This window comes from Haliotis rubra, unplaced genomic scaffold, assembly GCF_003918875.1.
Source record: "Haliotis rubra isolate DU_JTF1 unplaced genomic scaffold, ASM391887v1 Scf171, whole genome shotgun sequence".
Taxonomy (NCBI): domain Eukaryota; kingdom Metazoa; phylum Mollusca; class Gastropoda; order Lepetellida; family Haliotidae; genus Haliotis; species Haliotis rubra.
In genome coordinates, this window is record NW_025765681.1 from 108,995 (window position 1) to 127,344 (window position 18,350).

General features: G+C 40.2%; 2 protein-coding genes and 1 long non-coding RNA gene across 4 annotated transcripts in view; 1 reads left to right on the plus strand and 2 right to left on the minus strand.

Annotated features, from left to right (window-relative positions):
• Window positions 1–18,350, minus strand: part of LOC124272612 — a 138,189-nt gene that overhangs the window by 3,103 nt on the left and 116,736 nt on the right. The window lies entirely within an intron of this gene.
• On the minus strand, window positions 470–1,460 carry LOC124272614 (proto-oncogene tyrosine-protein kinase LCK-like). The gene is made up of 2 exons (XM_046707815.1): window positions 1,068–1,460; window positions 470–657 (listed from the first exon to the last, which is right to left on the minus strand). The coding sequence occupies exons 1-2, from the start codon at window positions 1,360–1,362 to the stop codon at window positions 575–577; spliced, it is 378 nt and encodes a 125-aa protein (XP_046563771.1). The 5' UTR covers window positions 1,363–1,460; the 3' UTR covers window positions 470–574.
• LOC124272617 lies at window positions 8,675–13,090 on the plus strand. Its single transcript, XR_006897373.1, has 3 exons — window positions 8,675–8,822; window positions 12,649–12,650; window positions 13,078–13,090. It is a non-coding gene; the product is annotated as an uncharacterized LOC124272617 (long non-coding RNA).

Genomic DNA, 18,350 nt, shown 5'->3' on the forward strand with positions numbered 1-18,350 from the left:
TGCTTTTTGCTTCACACACCGACATCCGATGAGTGTCATCAAAGCGGAGTGCAGCTTTGGATGACGTCAAACACTGATGTTGGGATGCATCTTCTTGGTATAACTTCTTTCTGTTTTCTTTTATCTGGAATATGAGCATCAATGTAACGTTTTACTTTCTGAGCATGCGACAACACACACACACACACACACACACACACACACACACACACACACACACACACACACACACACACACACACACACACACACACACACACACACACACACACACACACACACATACACACACACACACAAACACAAACACGACATCCGTATAGTTTCGATGTGGGCCTTTATGTGATACCCAAACCTATCAATCCACACTGTTACATACATTGATCCCAATGGGTCCGTTGCGGAACAGTGGTAAATGGTGTTTAGATTATAAAACTTTTGTTACATTTACATCCGGTGTTGAGTAAGATTTACCATGTTTTCTATGGCGGACTCATTTTGCCGTCCGAGATCTGAGTATGGGAGGCAGCCGTGTGTGATGATTTCGTAGATGAGATGTCCCACCATCCAATTATCAGATAGCATAGAGAAACGATGTTGCTTGCTTGAGAGACTCTGGGGCAGACCATCTCATGGGAATGGACGAACATTCTCTGTCTAACAAGAAAGTCAGTCATTAAATGTAAAGGCCTTATATAAAAATATTCTTGAACCTTATTACTGCCCGACCCAAGAAATTCAACCCGACCCTAAGATTTTATTATTTTTTCTACTAGGGAAAATGCAAATTTGACTCTCAAAATGTGCAAGAATTTTTCCACACTTCTAAGTTCTAATTTTCTATCGAAGAAGGTGTAAATTTCCACAGAAATCAAGGGGTTTTGGACATAAATTAACTAAAATGTAAAAATACCCCAATCAACCCCCACCCCGACCCATATGTTGTAATAGAGTGATGAGAAACAAGAATATTTTTGTATGTGGCCTAATTAGCAGACATAAAATGAAAATTCAGGCATATTATGACTATATAAAAACAAAGAGTAGAACATGGTGAATAGACATACCGACAACAGTTTCTTCTCGTCCACATTTTCGCGCCAACATGAAGCGGCACAGCTTTACAGACTTGCTTTCCTTGTTGTATGCAAAACTGGCAGCTGTAAGATCTCTTTGTATAACGCCATGTTCATGAAGGGCGATAACTGCTTCCAGAGCTTGTATAAGAAGCCGCATGAGCTCAAGAGGTTGAAACCAGGCCTTGCTCTTTGCACTATAATAAAGCACCTTCTGGAAGTTCCGTTGACTGTAATCCTCAGTGATAGAGAACACAGGGAACTGGTCGATTCGATATGCCCACATAGACAGAATATGCGGGTGTGTAGACAGATCTCTCAGAACTTCGACAGAAGTGAGGTGGCCACAATCTGATGACTTGAATAGACTCCTTGTATATACCACGTGGACGTCCTCTAGAAATTAGAATATATATGCAACAACGCCATAAAACGGAGTGCCTGAGTGTAAAGGTACATTTACACTTATGTTTCAAACAAAACATACTCCAGATCAAAGCTTATCATATGCATCCACAAAGTAAATAGTTCCCATAGATATCGATTGACATTTTCCATTCCAGCCCGCCATATCAGGTTTATAAATGTTCTTTCTTTCTTTGTCATGTACACACTAAGAAATATGCCAAGATAGTCTTACCCAGACAACAAGCTAAATTACATAAAGATCCCCGATCTCTTTATTCATGTCTTATAGTATGGGTTTCTACAGATTTCATATCTGATGTGAAAGTTTAATACCTGATGGTAAATTGATGTGGAGCATGATTTTGTCAGAACCAATTCGAGTAGAAGCTACTTTCCAGCTTGCACTGCTTGTGGAATGGTTGATTGGTTGTTTGTGCAAGTGGTTGGTGCTGATTGGCTGTAGATGTTTCAGAACTTCTGTCACCATTAAACTTTCAGTTGTTTCATCATTGGCATCTTTCCACAGGGTCATGGCACCTTGTCTGATTACTGGAGTTTGTGAAAACAGCAAACATCTCGCCATACCGTACATGCTTCTGTCCAACTTTAGTGACAACCCAAAGGCTGTGAAAGCAGATTTGGCACGATCTTCGATATCCTCACCGACTGTATCTCCTGTTAAATATGTTACAGTAATTTGACTATTAGTAAAATACTGCTTCATAATTTGCAAATTCACACGGTGCTCCGTTCTAATGAATTCTACCCTACTGAAATCAAAACGAATTTTGGCTCTTTGACTGCTGGTTTCAAAAAATGAATAACAAAAACACAAGAAAACATTAAATCATATCCATCATTTACATAATCATTTGACAGATACTAACCTAAGGCATTCAGGTATGCAACCATTCCAGATGTGACCATCTGTATGACTCTCTCGTTCAGTTTGGATTTTGCAACACGTTCCTAACTCTGGGTTTTCCTGGCTTCAGTAGTAGTGGGAGAGAGACCAAGGCCTCAAGGGCCGTCTGGGGTTCGCACTGTGAAACACCTGTTGTATGAAAAGCGTGAAAAAATTTAGAACCATAACAGGTAACTTAAGTTCACTGCTAGAATGTACCCGAGAATGAGTTGGCATTAAAGAGATGAAATATTAAATTGCAACGACAGATTAGATTTGCCAAAAAAGTCTATATAGCTGTCTATACTTTTATCAGTGGTTCACAAATGAGATAAGCAATAACGAAACACTTTACAACTTTGTCAAACAACTAAATTTTAACATAAATCCTGGTCATGTATTTGTCTGTTAGCCTTGCGTTAAAACTACAGCTGACATAGTTTTAGCCTAGTTGATACACAAAGGGAACTATGCCTATTCAACATGTACATTTAATAATTTATTTAACTCCAAGATATTATGAAGAGTGTTCAAAATAGGAATAGTTCACTGAATGTTACTCTCAGGTTCTTGTTTTACCTCAATAGAATTGTACCCAAAACCATAGAAAAATGAACAGGCCAGGACTTCTTCTTCACGGTGGAAAGGTGCTTCCGATTCATTCCAATTGCCTTCACTGCTTTCTCAACGTCATTAATGTGTTTTCGGATGTCATGAACAAAACTACTTATGTCACCGAAAGAATATTGTTTCCCAGGCTATGCTGTGAAATGAATTCCTTTACCCGATTGATCAGAGTATCCAAAGATGAATGACGGGTGTCTTGGAACACCGTTAAATAGACGAGAGTCAAAAGGTACGTGCAGATCAAATTAGGCACGAACATAGGATCTGTAGAAGCAGTCTTTGTCAGACAGCAATCAAACAGAGCCTTTTCAGCTGTCCGAAGATCAGAATGATCAATGTCTTCAGGTTTAGTTGAAAGCAGGATGTCCCTGAGTTTAGTAAGAACTTTATTCTGTACCACAGAAATTGGAACTGCCAGAAGTTCAGCAATTGCAGGTATGTTCTTCTTTGCAAAGATTTCTGGAAGAACTTTGGTCAGAAGACAACGAACTGTGTTTGATCTGTTGCTACTGTCATAAAGTGTTTCCTCGCGGCACATCTTTTGAAGTTCCCCTTGGGATGACCCTGATTAATGAGAATACATATTAGGAATTAAGAGCACGACAAACAGACAAGAGGCAAAAAGGTGATTACACAATGCCATTTAGAGTGGTTAAATGTAACATATGTTATATTTGAGAGTACACTTTCTTAGTAAAGTACAGACTCTTATACTTTGGTTGGGTTGAGTCCATCCGAGTTCGAACCCACACGCTCAGAGCCAGGCACCTAATCGCCAGCACACAAAGTCAGCCGCCAACCCGCTCAGCCACCGCAACTTGGAAGTGGAAGTAATCCCAAATATAACATATGTTACAGAAAAAAGGTGCTTTAAATCTATCTATAAGACGAAATGTGTTTCCAGAAATTCACTTGAATTAATTGTACGTGTGATATATGCTACTGTTAATTACAATGAGTTATGCATGACAAGTTTGGTAATGATTTGATCAATTATACCCAGCTGCGTTATTCCATCTGTGGAGGTTTGTTTTGTGTTACAGTGTGGACTGTCATCTTTGTGTTTTTTCTTAGTATTTCTCCTTTACTTCACTTTTGTTACATTTTAGATGTGCTTTAAAATTAATGTTCGTTATAGCTCGCTAGCAATGTGCCAGGTGTAAATATTGTCGTCTCTATCCTTGCGTTGAAGTTACTCATAAGGAATATGACCAAAACACTTTCACTCATCCTCCAATGGAATAAACCCTCGCTAAAAACAGTTTGTGTTAATTGTGTGCGGAAATGGTTGGTGTGCTGGTCCAATAGGGCGATACTCCCTCCTTTTGAAATGATATAAGCTTTGGTCCCAAACTTGGTTGGTTCCTGACTCACTGCCCACTGTGACAACTTGTCATTTGCGGAGACGAAATCCAAACTGAAAGGGACCGTGTTGTATGGAAAGACAATTGCTTAATACAGAATATTTGAAACTTCTTTGTTTGATGATTACATCTAAATCACACAATATCACGATAGAAAACTACGTTGCCAAATCTCGTAATGATGAAAATCTGAAATTAGTGCTATGGTCCCCAATATGGTGATCTACCGTCAGCTGTTGGCAGCCTGTTTTTTTATATTGTATTGTCTTGTTAAATCATTTAGATTTACATACCAGTTTTTATATACATAAATGTGATAATCTTGTTTATAGTTTACCTGTATTTATGGTGAATTTAAAACTTCTTTAATGGGCATGTAGAAGTTGAGTGGATGAAGAATGATGACAATTTTTATGGATATACAACTTCTTTTATTCTGTGAAGGACGACGTTTCCACATAGATTGTCAAGCAAGTGATACATGAGAAACAATCCCCGTATGCAGTTCACGATGAAATCAGAAGCCAACAACAAACTCCCCTTCCCAGATGCCCTGGTCCAGAGAGAAGGAAACAGGCTGAACACCAGCGTCTACCGCAAGCCAACCCACACCGACCACTATATCCATTCCTCCTCCTGTCATCCTCTTCAGAGTCAAGAGAGGGGTCATCGCAACCCGAACCTGACGAGCCAAGAGTATCTGTTCAACACCTCAATCCCTTAGTACCGAGGCTAGACCGCATCAGATATGTTTTCACTAAATACAATGAATACCCTGCCCCTTCGTCAACCGGACGATCAACAACACCCTCGACCCAACGACCAAGCCGCCCCGACAACAAACAGCCCCTTCACCATCAGTCCCTATACATAGGATCAACCAGTCATCACATCCGTCGACTCTTGAAGCAGCAAGCTGACATAGACGTCACCTTCCAAGGAGGTAACAGCATCCGGAACCTCTTGCAGGCCACAGGTAGACCCAGGTGGTGATCGGAAAAAAAGTAACAGGAAAAAGAAACTGAAAAAGTGACAGATTTTGCTAGGAAAAGTAACAGAAAAACTTGTTCAGTTTTTGTATATTTATTGACAAAGTATAGCAAAACAATTACAAGCACATTGTTTGCACCCATAAGCAATGTAATCAGTTCTCATTTTTAACTATATGTTCTTATTGAGTCTAATGTTCTGGCCAACCCACTCAGAGATTCGGAGAGGTTAGGTCCCATACTACCTACATCCCGAACTGCCAACAAAAATATTGTAGGCAGCGTGGGACATGATTTTTATGGAATAATGGAACAGCCCAATTATCACTGAAAGCAGGATTAGCATAAACCTATTTAATCAAATTGGGTAGGCTTGTTTTTATCACGTGAAAACTTGAAAACTGCAGCAGTCGTCGATCGCAGAGGGAGAAACGGAACATTCCACTACCTTGTCAGGTACAGTGTAACATTCTTTAATTAAAGCAATTGCTCGTGTTATTTGTAGTGTTTAACTTAAATAAAGTAACTAGGACAATGAATATCAAAATAAAATGTGACTTTATGGAACTCGATAAGCAAAGGTGTGTCGAAATTTTGGCAAGAGAAATGGCTTCTTTTACCCAGTACTCAGTCAACTCAAGAACTAGATTGTGATTTGGATCCAGGTCAGATACGATTAAATGGGTTCACTATGGTAATGTATGAAATATTATCTTTGCAATAAAAATACAAACCACAAATATATCAAGCAATATTGCTAACAGTCTGTCACAACTCAAGATAACTTCCAAACGTATTCAGAAATATAGGAATATTATTGTAAGAAAACCAATGATTGGAAATTCTTTTTCAAAGTTTGTTATTGAAAATTGCTTTTTGATATTTATACCACTGAAAACAATACAGTGCGGGATAGTGAGTCATTTTGTATTTATAGGAATTCTTTGATCAGATTTGGTGCATGGTTAAAGTGAAGTTTCAAAATTCTTAGTCTAGTTATTAGAGTTACAAGACACCCTCTGACAAAAATTTGACAATAATTTCCAGCCAACTTTAAAGACGATATTTATCATGATACTATATTGATGTTGAGTGGATAAATTGTCAACACCATATTTTGGAAAAGGTTTTCAAAATATTTTAGGATAGTTTTACGTTTACTGATGTATGAAGTAATTTAAGTTTATCATATTTATCATCTGAGTGAAAACAATTTTACAGTTATAATATCGAGGACATTAAACTCTGAATGAAGAGATGTGGATTGTGTTGGATCCACACAAAAGTTTGCCAAGAAAGTTGGATATAAAGAATGTTTAATAGGATATGTTCTTTGTGGGATACATTGATACATTGTCAACCTAAAATAATCTATGAATTTGTTAATCTGGTTTCTTTTCATATTAGCATATTCTACACTTTGCATATTGATCATTATTCTAAATGAACACTGTTTAATGGGGTGCATATATACTAAACAGCAAAAGAAAGGTCAGTTTGAAATTTTCCTTCGCAGAAACCGATAACTGTAAACTCATTTTAATGTTTTGATTGTATATTTTGACATCTCCAATTTTACCTGAGCAAAGACATTCCTTACCAAACTTAGAATGGAACCCAGGAAATGGTCTCAAAGGCTCAACCTGATCTCGGAGATGGTACGATGTTTTCTCTGTTTTCATGCAACTCATGCTGCACGTGTTGTTCACAAAGACCAGCCCTATAAAATGCACCCCAAAACCTGGTTGAAACATTCACATTACAACGTCAGCAGGATGCCCTTCTCACGACAGGAACAAGGCGCTAGAAAGACTTGAACTTGGCCACACCCGCACAAGCCGTTGCCAATCACTTCCATGTCACCGTTCGGACCATCTACCGGCAGCAGCAACGTTTCCGGGCCACCAACACCACAATTGATCGCCCGTACTGGCAGACCAGGATGACCACAAGACGACAAGACCGCCATTTTGCGCGACAGCATGTACAGAATCCCTTCATGTAGGCTTCCGAAAGAGCACGCCAGACAGTGAAAACACACGGAAGAACAGTCAGTACTGATACAGTACGCCGACGTCTTAGCGGGAACCTCCATTTGCTGTAGACCTTACCGTTGACCTATCATCACCCCTCGTCATCGGCGTGAACGTCTACCGTTTGCCCTACAACACCAAAACTGGCGATACAAGCAAATGGAGAAGTGTTCTGTTCACAGATGAGAGTCGGTACTGCGTATCAACTGCAGATGGCGACGACGTGGCCAGCGTTACTCAGACCAATGTGTTATGGAAAGAGACTCATGGGGAGGTGCAAGCATCATGGTATGGGGTGGAATAGGCCTGAACCAGAGAGTGGGTCCTGTGGTGTTCCAGAACCTTGGTCCAGGGAGAGAGGCGACGGCATCACAGCAGCGCGCTACATCGACCAAGCCTCAGACCCCACGTCATACACATTTCGCACGTCACCGGAACAACAACATGTTCCAGCATGATAACGACCGGGCCTTTACTGCCAGAGCGACACGGGACTTCATACAGCAGAACGGTGTCAACAGTATGCAGTGACCAGCCCTTAGTCCTGATTTAAAACCCAACTGAAAATCTTTGGGATGAAATTCAGAGGAGACTGAATAATGACATACCGAGGCCAAACACAGCCGATTTATTAGGCCAGGCCTTTCTCAGAGTGTGGTTCCTGGTGCCAACAACCTTCATCAATCGATTAGTGTACTCCATGCATAGACGCTGTGCTGCAGTTATTGCCGCTCGTGGTGGTCACACTAGATACTGAAGTCAAGAGTCTGAATGGACTGCAAACGTTCACGTAATGTCTTGGAATTGTGCTGGAGTTATTCATTTATGTATCAGGATATTGTACACAAAACATTTGTAGCTGCACCCTAGTAGAAGGTCGCGTCAGCTAATATTTTGACTGACCAGTCAGAACACAGCTTACCAAATCGCGAAAGTTAACATTAGCACATACCATTTGAACCTGAACCTAAAAAGGCTCGAACGATTCCGACTGCTTTTTCCGCACGATCGCTTCGAGAGTGATATACATAGAGGACGCAGTTAAGAGTCGCTGAAAATAGCGTTTTTGTCAATATTGAAGGATGTCATCTTGCGGAAATATAAAGCTAATAGTAACTGTGTCATTAGAAACCCTAAGCGTATATACTGCAGGTCAAATATCTGAGTTTTATGCGAATTTTCGTTTGTTGAGATCAGTGTTAGCGACCATGGAAGAAAAAAATCTAGAAACCCGTTTTGTAAGTCCCACCTAGCCCTAACTAGTAGTCGTTGTCTGATTGGTGAAATCTCTTTCGGCCGTCTCTCGTTTGATTGACGGTCATAGGTCGCTGAAAGGTTAGCTGACGCGACATTCTACTAGGTTTTGTCAGACTCGGTATAGCGGTGTAACGAATAATACTGAGCCTAGATTTACTTAGACTGTGGAAACTTGAATCCCTAGTTCCCTGAAGAGAACGTAAAATCACTCAACCACGAGTTGCCTCCCTTCTCCCGCCAAAAGTGTCCCCATGTGACTATGGCCTATCTCTCATCATCACTCTCTCCTGAATAAGCCAAGAGTGAAGAAGTGATGAGAGGGACGGTTGGGTGGGCCCTTTAGATCATGAGTCAAGATAAGTATAAACTATCAATTTTATCATAACAACTACATATTTTTCCTTAGCCTGACTCATGATATATACTAGGCACATAAAGAAACTGTGCATACAAAAATTTAAAATCTAAATTTATCAAACCTGTGTAGACACATAAGGATTTAACTCAGAGATTAGTGACATGTATCCAACATGCATGCACGTGCCACGTTCCGTGACGTCAGTGGGTTCGTCCTTGAGACGTACAATACGTTGTTGCACGTGCATTCCGGGAAAGAGAAACAGAGCAAATGAATGCCACACAATACTGTCACTTTGGAAAGCCTCAACCCTGCCCTTGCGATCGTTCAAAAAATTAAACGGCTATTGAAACGCATAGCATGCCAAGGCTCACGTCTGCACAACGTCATGAGGCCATTGGGATGGTCCGTGGGGGAATGTCTCAAGGACAAGTGGCTGCACATTTCCACTGCCACCGGAACACCATTTCTGCACTGGTGAGACGCTACCAGAACACAAATGACGTCATTGATCGGCCACGTTCTGGACGTCGATGTGTAACAACGCCAAGACAGGACAGATGGATAAGGGTGACTTATCTTCGTCACAGGTTTCAGACTGCAGTGATGACTGCCCGAACCATCCCAGGACTTCGCCGTATCCACCCCAACACAGTTAGACAACGTTTACGTCATCACGGGATCAGACCACGACGTCCCGCCATACGGCCCTATCCTGACACAACGTCATCGACAAGCTCGCCGAATGTGGTGCCGAAATCATGTCCGCAGACCCTTGTTTTGGTGGAGAAATATTGTGTTTACAGATGAGTCCAGGTTTAACTTTACAATAGTGATAGACGTCAACGTGCCTATAGACGCATGGGAGAACGTTATGCACAGGCCTGTGTCTTGAGAGAAATCGCTTTGTTGGTGGTGGTTCCGTGATGATTTGAGGTGGAATAACAGCACGCCAAAGAACTCCTTTGGTGATGGGCAGAGGGACAAATCTTCTGTATCTTGTGGTCTAAGGACCGTAGACAATGCCGGGACGTAGAATTGTCGATCTGGTTGACCAGGTAGCTGATTCTTTGCTATTAAGTCCAATCTGAGACCCAGGTGGACTGCTGTATGCTCTCTGGAGTCGAACCTGGTTTGTCCGTAGTCGAGGACGTATATTTCTGACATTCTAGCCGCTGTAGCTCATTCGAATATTAACAACTCAATAGTTGTGTCTCTCAATGGTTCATAGTCGTCGCTGACAATATGTTGCAGCACTATGTTGAGGTCCCATGCTAGAGCTCTAAACTTTTGCTGCTGGTCTTCTCGTTTGAATCACCTCAGTAGAGCGACTAGTTCAGGTACTTTGGTGAGTTTAATTCCTGTATCCAGGCCCTGGGGTCATGAAAGTGACTTAAGTCTAAAAATTGCTTAAGTCTGTCATTTTGATCCTAAGTCCAAAAAATTGTCTTAAATCGGGGATCACTTACATTTTTTAGTCTTCAAAGTTAAGACTGAGATCATTTTTTGTCTTAAATCCTGAGACTGCTACCAACCAGTCTTAAGCTCTTTTAATGCCGAGTTTTTTTTCAGGCGCACAATTTCATAAGGTTTGAAAAGTGAACGTTGTGTGAGATTTGCGCTCGCGTGGTCCTGGATCTGCGTACAGCTATAAAAATAACACAGAAATGTGGAATATTAAATTTCCTATCTGTTGGTATAAATATAAATACAAATACCTCAGCGGTTTGAGAAATGCTACTGCTACATGATGTCCAAAATTTTGCTATGCGTTAAAAAACAGTAAATTTCTCCGCTTTTGATCATGCACCGGTAAAAGCAGTGTGCTACGATTTGTTTAATTTGGCATCTTTACGGAAAGTGTGAGCGAAGAAATTACAGCCTGATATCTGAACGACATAAGTATATATGAAATGGGTTTATTTGCTTGCGCATAACGTTATATGCTCAACATTAAAAATGACTCGCAATAAATGTCAAAAATGGATTTTCTTCTATGACGTCAAACGACGACAGAGAGGTCATACACGTATAAAGATAAGGGGGCATAACTCCGCTATGCTTAACACTAGGTCAATGTAACTCAGATCACTTGGAGAGAATTCGTTGTTGATACGGACGCTATATTTCCCTTTATATTAGTTCTTAAATTCACATATTCTCCTGTTTGTGTAGATGTATTTTGACTGATTTTGCATCATTATTAACCGAGTACTAGCCATATCTTCAAATGTAATGAAATTACTGAAAAGATTACAACATTGTAAGTTGACGTCATTGCTTGTTTTATGTATTTTGCGACGTCGGAAAAAGACGACATTGGTATGCTGATCAGTATATATCTTACATAATGTCCATGAATTGTGTAAAAGGTTTCTGTTCCTATGTCTGAATTTAACACTCTTTCGACAGAACTTAAAATGACTGATTTTACCATTTAAATAATGCCCTGAATAGATCCATAATTAGACGGTTTGACTGTGTATCTTAATATGAACAACACGCGCACCTGTTTGGCATCAATCTGACGTAAATTAAAAAGAATATTTCACAACACCTGGCCCCGGGGTCATGGAAGTTAAATCGCTGTTCATTAACCTGTTCATATGCAACTGTAATACTGGTCCGAATGGCGAATATTGCACATGATAGGAACTAATTAAGTACATGTTGCAGTTACGCCTACGTTTGTTCTTCTAATCCTTGTTTAAGGGTTTAAAATATGATCTACTACACTCATTATGTCAATTTCCTATATAAATATTATTCTAACAAACAAAATCCTTGAAAGAATATAAACCGTTACCCTTTATCCACGGACATGATATAGGACAAGGCTAAATGTAGATAATGAAATTATTTTCATGAACAAATTTCTGAACGATACACAAAATATATATTATTATAACACTGAAAGTGTAATCGGTGGGACATGGCGATTGTGTTTACTCTTATTCAACCGACCTTCACCTCAAAGAAATTGCCAAATATGTAAAAACAATGTTAACGTTTATGACATCACTATCGTTGACCGATTTCTTACAAAATGGCGGCTTCGCTGACATGGGTCCACAGGAGTTTGCGAGAACCTTTCCCTTGATTCTGGAATCGTTTGTACATAAATGTGTGATGTAAGTAATCAGAATGAACTGACTATCTGTGTATTCTTATATGTTTTATCGTTTTTTTTGTAAGTAAGAGAAGAAGCCAGATATGCCGATCATTACCGTTGTTGTTCTGCGAGATTTTCCGTCAGTCATGGCGTCACGCTGCACAGAAACTTTGACAATTTCGTATAAACATATCACATTACTGTATTGTATCTATTATTAATTTGCTATTTCTTGCTACGATACTATTTCCATGTATGTTCTAAAAGTATTGAGCCTATTCATGCTATGAATAGACGAATGGGTGTCTGAAATTTACGAAAATGCAGTACACAGTGTAAAGTCTCAATGTTTCTTTGTTTACATTTCAACAAGTGCTGTCTTTCGCGCACAGCGTTCGTTTCATATCACCTAGACACTAGTTTTAGTGACAAAGACCATTTCTTATTTGATACTAAAATGTATGGGGAATTCAGTGATGTATTTGTCACAGCTGAATAGGAAATATACGTGATGTAATAGGCGTCTCAATACCGGCCTTCCAATGCAATATGGCAGAAAGCGCACTTAGGCGTTCGTGTTGTTGTATTTCGAAAACATTCCAACCTTAAAGACACTCAAATTCACCGGGGCGGAGATAAAAGCGTCAGTTGACTTGTTTGGAACATTTCTGCAGGTGCATGCTACTAAACTATACTCCTCAATGAATTAATAGTGACCGGACATGATTACATCATTCTAAAACTGCCATGGTAACTGTCTTAGTCTTAGTCTTAGCTAAGATTTTGCTGAGACAGATTCATGATCCAGTCTTATCTAAAATCTTAGCAAATTTTTAAATTTTTTACTAAGCAAATTTTAGACTTAAGATTTTTTCATGATCCCGGGGCCAGGGTGATAACGGAGAGTATGTTTTTTCAGGTGTCTAGTAAGCAAATTTTTAGACTTAAGATTTTTCCATGATCCGTAGGGCCAGTTGGGTGATAACTGGAGCTGTTCGCAGGCGCCAAGCCGGATGCTGACATGGTGTATATTCCTTCAGGTGTCTGGAAAGTAGTTCTCTCAGATGGCACCAAAATCATTCTGCTTTGGTACATGAGGATGTGAAGGTTTCAGATAAAACCTTTGATCTGGTGTGAGACGAAACTGGTCGAAACTCTTCCACAGTTATCATCGTAGAAGGTTCTGTGTGTGAGTTTGACCAGGTCTTAGTTGAGGTTGTCTGCAGTGTAACTGCGTGATCTTGTTGAGCCTTGGAGATTTATGTAGAAGGCTTCTGGTGAATCATAATGACTTGCAAATAAGTCCCGTCGCAGACATTTGACTTGTCTGTCCACTAGAGTAGCTATGACTTCAGGCGCTGAGATATGGCCATCTTCTGCACACTGACGAGATGAGGTTTTAGTAAGCGTTGAAGTGGTCATAATTGCAACCTTTCTTTGCGTGTGAGAGTCTGAGCTGCCAAGCTCTTATCGGTAGTGGTGATTTGAGAGCTGCTGGAAGACATGCCTGTATGTTTGACCAGCGATGCGATTCTTTGTGGTGATGAACTTGATGCCTGGGGACTGCAGCTCTAGCTTCCTGCGTCCGACTTCATATGACTGACTAGCCAGCCCAGTTGCGATAGTAACTGGATTGTAAACTGCAGTTCACGTCTGTGTTGATCTGCTAGTTGATGCCCCTGTATGCCGTGATCTATGTAGAAGGCAATGCGAAATCCCCTTTGATGTAGAAACACAATTATGGGTTTTGTTACATGTGTAAATAACCACCGGGCCAAGGCAATTCCAAAGGGGAGGATCCTCCACTGGCAGTTGATACTGGAATCGTAGATACTTCTTCGAGGCCGGATGTATAGGGATGTGCAGATAGGCGTCTTGTAAATCCATGCTGGCTAGGTAATCGATGGGTCTGATTAGATGTTGGCATATTCAACTTGTCCAATTTAAGTATTTATAGATAGTCTAGGTTGAAACGCTTCATTTTGTTCCTGAGAGGGTACGCAAGTCCCGAAACATTCAAAGGCAATTTAAATTTACCAGATTTTTAAATGTAGCATGGTGATCAGACTTCACTTGCTGGTGATCTATAGCCCGTTTTTATATTGTATTGTTGTCTACAGTGAGATATTTTTATGATAGTGAACTAGTTTTAGATCGAGAGCTGTGATACTCCAGGAGTTTTACTATCCTTCGATGATAGATTTTTTTATGCTCTCAATTTATTGATTTTAATGTTGATATAAATTAAATTGTTCTCGTCACGATATGGCTGTAATATTGCCGATGTGATGTTAAATATTAACTCATTCACTCACTCACGCTTCATATTGTCGATATGAAACGCTTCATATTGTCCATCCACGGTTGATGCTTGTACAGGAACGGCTGGGGGTGGAATGGACCAGTCGTTCCGAACCTGATCTTCACTGACGACAGGAACGGGAGAACCCGCTGAACAGCCTCTCCCAGATCGTCCTCTTGAGGATGAGTGACGAAAATTGACAGATTTGCCTCCTCGAACTCCTGTTGTTTTCTTATCTCTGGCCTTCTGTATGCCTGGGAATTTTGATCCAAATTGTACTCATTGTGATGTCTGCCGATACATGTTGTTCATAGTCTGCATGGATCTCATCAACATTTGATCCTTGGAGTCCTGGCACACTTCCCGAGACACTGATACTGCCGTCAAATAGCGTTGGCGCTGCCCTAGGTTTACGTAGCAGAGACTTGGTGTAATAATCTGGCCAGTCAATGTGTTGACAAGGGATTACATGTAGAAGCCAGTGACAATGGATCACATTGTTAGTGTACTTCCCTAGTAACTTCTTGTTGTTCTTATTAACTATTTTGCTGTATATATATTCAACCTGTTTCAGTCTGACTCATACTTGCTTGACAACGATACAAGAATCTGTATCGAAACGTTGCATCATCCGAACAAAGAAGTTGTTCATCCATAAAGTTTTGTCCTTATCTGCACTATATTCGGTATGATCCACTTTCCAAGTAAAGCCCGACCATCAACATTTAGTCATTTTTAAATATATTATATGAAAGAACGTTTAAGAATTGAAATGATAAGGCACCCGTGAAGAGCCACCTCCTCGTGGTGGGTGCTGGGTAACGCTAATAGCTCTTCGACCTCCGTGTGGACCCGGGGGCATATTGGTCCACAGCACTCCATTGCTGGTCGTAAGACCAAATTGGGCAACCCGTTTCCATGGGTTGTGCCCCTGTGTTGGTAGAGGAGGGGAGTCTGGTCGTTGAGGGCAATGGGAGCCTAGAACCGTGTTCCTTTTGTCCAACACACCACTTCGCCCCTTACTTCACCTAGACGGGTGGTAGAATCAACCCGATTCTATCAATCGGCTGGTCATGCCGTGCCCCGTGCATAGACCATTTACTCCACATTTATCTTATTTGGTATTGGCCATTTTCGTTTTCCAGTAAACGCGTTTTTGTCATATAATACTGCCCAAAAGGCGTTGGCTCATGTGCCAATGTAGCATTATTGACCTCCATGTCAAAATTGTCATCAAATAACTTTACAGGGCAGAGCCAACGTGACTTTTATTCTGTTTGGCACTATTTTCTACCTGTGTTGATATTGCTTGAGTATAACATCCCTGTAGCCCTAGTGTCTGCAGTCGGTTTCCACTACAACACTGTCCTTGTTGACACTCGATGGCGGGTGGGAATATTTTACCTTTCAACATGGCTTCCTCTCAAATTACTGGTTCTCAGTACACAAATAAAAGACGGCATATTGATGCAGACACTGTTTCATCTTCTGATGATGAAAGTTCTGTTTTAACTGTATATTCATGGACACGATTTCTGGTTGTAGACCATTTCTCTGATGCTGAGATTGTTGTATCAGTGCACAAATCATTAAATTCGTGTCGAGGCATTGTTCGAGATCGTTCGAAATGTTTGTCTGACAAATCAGAAGAGGAGATTTAAAAAGAACTCAAATCTCAAGAGGTGACATCCGTTTCACAAGAAAAGATAATGATAGAATAGTCAATACTAACACCTACCTGTTTACCTTTGCCCTTTTAAAAATACCGACATCTATCAAAGCTGGATATCTGAACATCGGTGTGGATACATATATCCCAAATCCACTCTGTTGTTTCAAGTGTCAACATTTTGGTCATGGGGCCAGTTCTTGTAACAACTCCCCAATTTTCTCACGCTGCAGTTGAAAACATGAGAACACTGATTGCACAAATGCCATCAAATGAGTAAACTGTAGTGGTGAGCATATGTCTTACTCCAAGCAATGTCTAGTATTTGAGAAAGAATCCAGGATTATTAAAGTCAAATATACAAACAACATTTCTTTCTCTGACGCCAAGAAATTGGTTGCGGACCAGATGCAAAAAAAACCGAAAAACATTTACCAAAGTCGTACTCTGTTGCAGTCTCTTCTTCCATCCAAAAGGTGGATAGTGTATGCCAGACAGCAATTAGCTGGGTCAAAGTCAGAAAAAACATCCTCTAACCTCTTTCTGAGATGACCTAAACGTTTGAGATGACTTCAACATCTGAAACACAGACTGATGTGCCATCTACCCCTCAGTCTCGAACAATTGACCGTAGACTGGAATCTGTGCCAGAAAACCATACTTGGAAAAAACCCGACCCCAACAAAAGAGTCTTTTTCAAAACAGAAAGGAAACAACAAGAACATCAAAGAAGCAAAGACCCTTAAGCAAATTGAAGTATCTTTACACAATCCTTTAGAGGTTCGTAACAGTTTTGAACCCCGGGATATGGAAACCTCTCCATTGCCGCCATTGCAGTGCAAAGGACCTTCCCTTCATTAGCGATCTCTAGTTAAACCACCATGAGTTACTCCACCAGCTGCAGTTTATTACAATGGAATGTTAGAGGACTTCGGAACAATTATAATGACCTCCAGCTATAAATCCAGGATTACAAACCATCAGCTACAGATTCCAATGTATTAGGTGAATATGAAATGGTGAGTTCATGATGACCTCTGTGGTAGTGACCATTTCCCTACCGTATTAAAATCCGACACACCATCTGGTGTTCCTCCGTCCTCGAGATGGAATTTTACTTAAGCACACTGGGCTTGCTATGAAACTCTTTGTTCAGAAAACCTAACACTTGATGTTTTTAGTGATGTTCCCGACTCTATAAAGCTCTTCTCCAATAAGCTTCTAACGAAATAGCTGATGAATGTATTCCGAAGTCCTCTGCAGATCTTCACATACGTAAACCTTGGTTTACTCTTGACTGCAAACAAGCACGGAAGGCACGGAAGATGCTGAACAGTATTTCCGTCGCTATCCAATGGTTCATACTTTAAGTAAATTTAAAATTCTAAATGCAAAAGCCCGGTGTACTTTTAAACAAAACAAACGCCAATCTTGGCGAAATTATGTTTCAAAGATAAATTCACGAACGCCAATGTCAAAGGTATGGAACATGATCTAGAAAATTAAAGGTAAGGGTAAGGGACAAGCATACACCATCTCAAAGCAGGAAATCAGTTGTTAACTGATGAATCTGATACCGTAAATAAGCTGGGTGAAACGCTTGCAAAACATTTTTCCTCATCTAACTAATGTTCCTCAATTTCAAAAATACCAAAAACAGCAGGAGAAGAAAATTATAAATTTTCATTCGGATAACGGGGAAGATTATAACGAAATCTTTTCTATTCATGAACTTCAACATGCTCTTGAACAAGCCCATAATACTGCTAAAGGGGCTGATGATATACATTATCAACTCCTAAAACACTTACCTGAGCCATGTTTAGAGACAATGTTGATTATTTTAGATGAATTTGGAGGGTCCATGCAGGTAGCAAAGGTACTGTAAGTCCCCATGGTCCCTGTTATGGTGATCTACCTTCAGTTGTTGGCGATCTATAGCCCATTTTTATACTGTTGTCCTAACTTGAAATCCAATTTTAGAGAGAGTTGCTAGTTTTATTCCTTGATACTGTGATACCACTACTTGATACTAGTTGATTTTACGGTCCTTCATTGGCAGGTTTTTATAATTTATATGTATTTTTGGTGAATTCTTAACTTGTTTATAGTCACCATATGGCTGAAATATTGCCGATGTGACTTAAAATCTTAACTCACTCACTCACTCACTCACTCACTCATTAGATGAAATTTGGACATCTTATCTAGTAAATTTTCTTTATACTGGCGTTATGCCATAGTTGTGCCC

Excerpts from the sequence above, each read along its gene's own strand:
- LOC124272614 (XM_046707815.1), bottom strand. The coding sequence starts at position 1,362 with ATGTGGGCATATCGAATCGACCAGTTCCCTGTGTTCTCTATCACTGAG. Across the intron at positions 658-1,067 it reads ACGAGAAGAAACTGTTGTCG|ACAGAGAATGTTCGTCCATT; the intron begins GTATGTCTATTC and ends CTTTCTTGTTAG.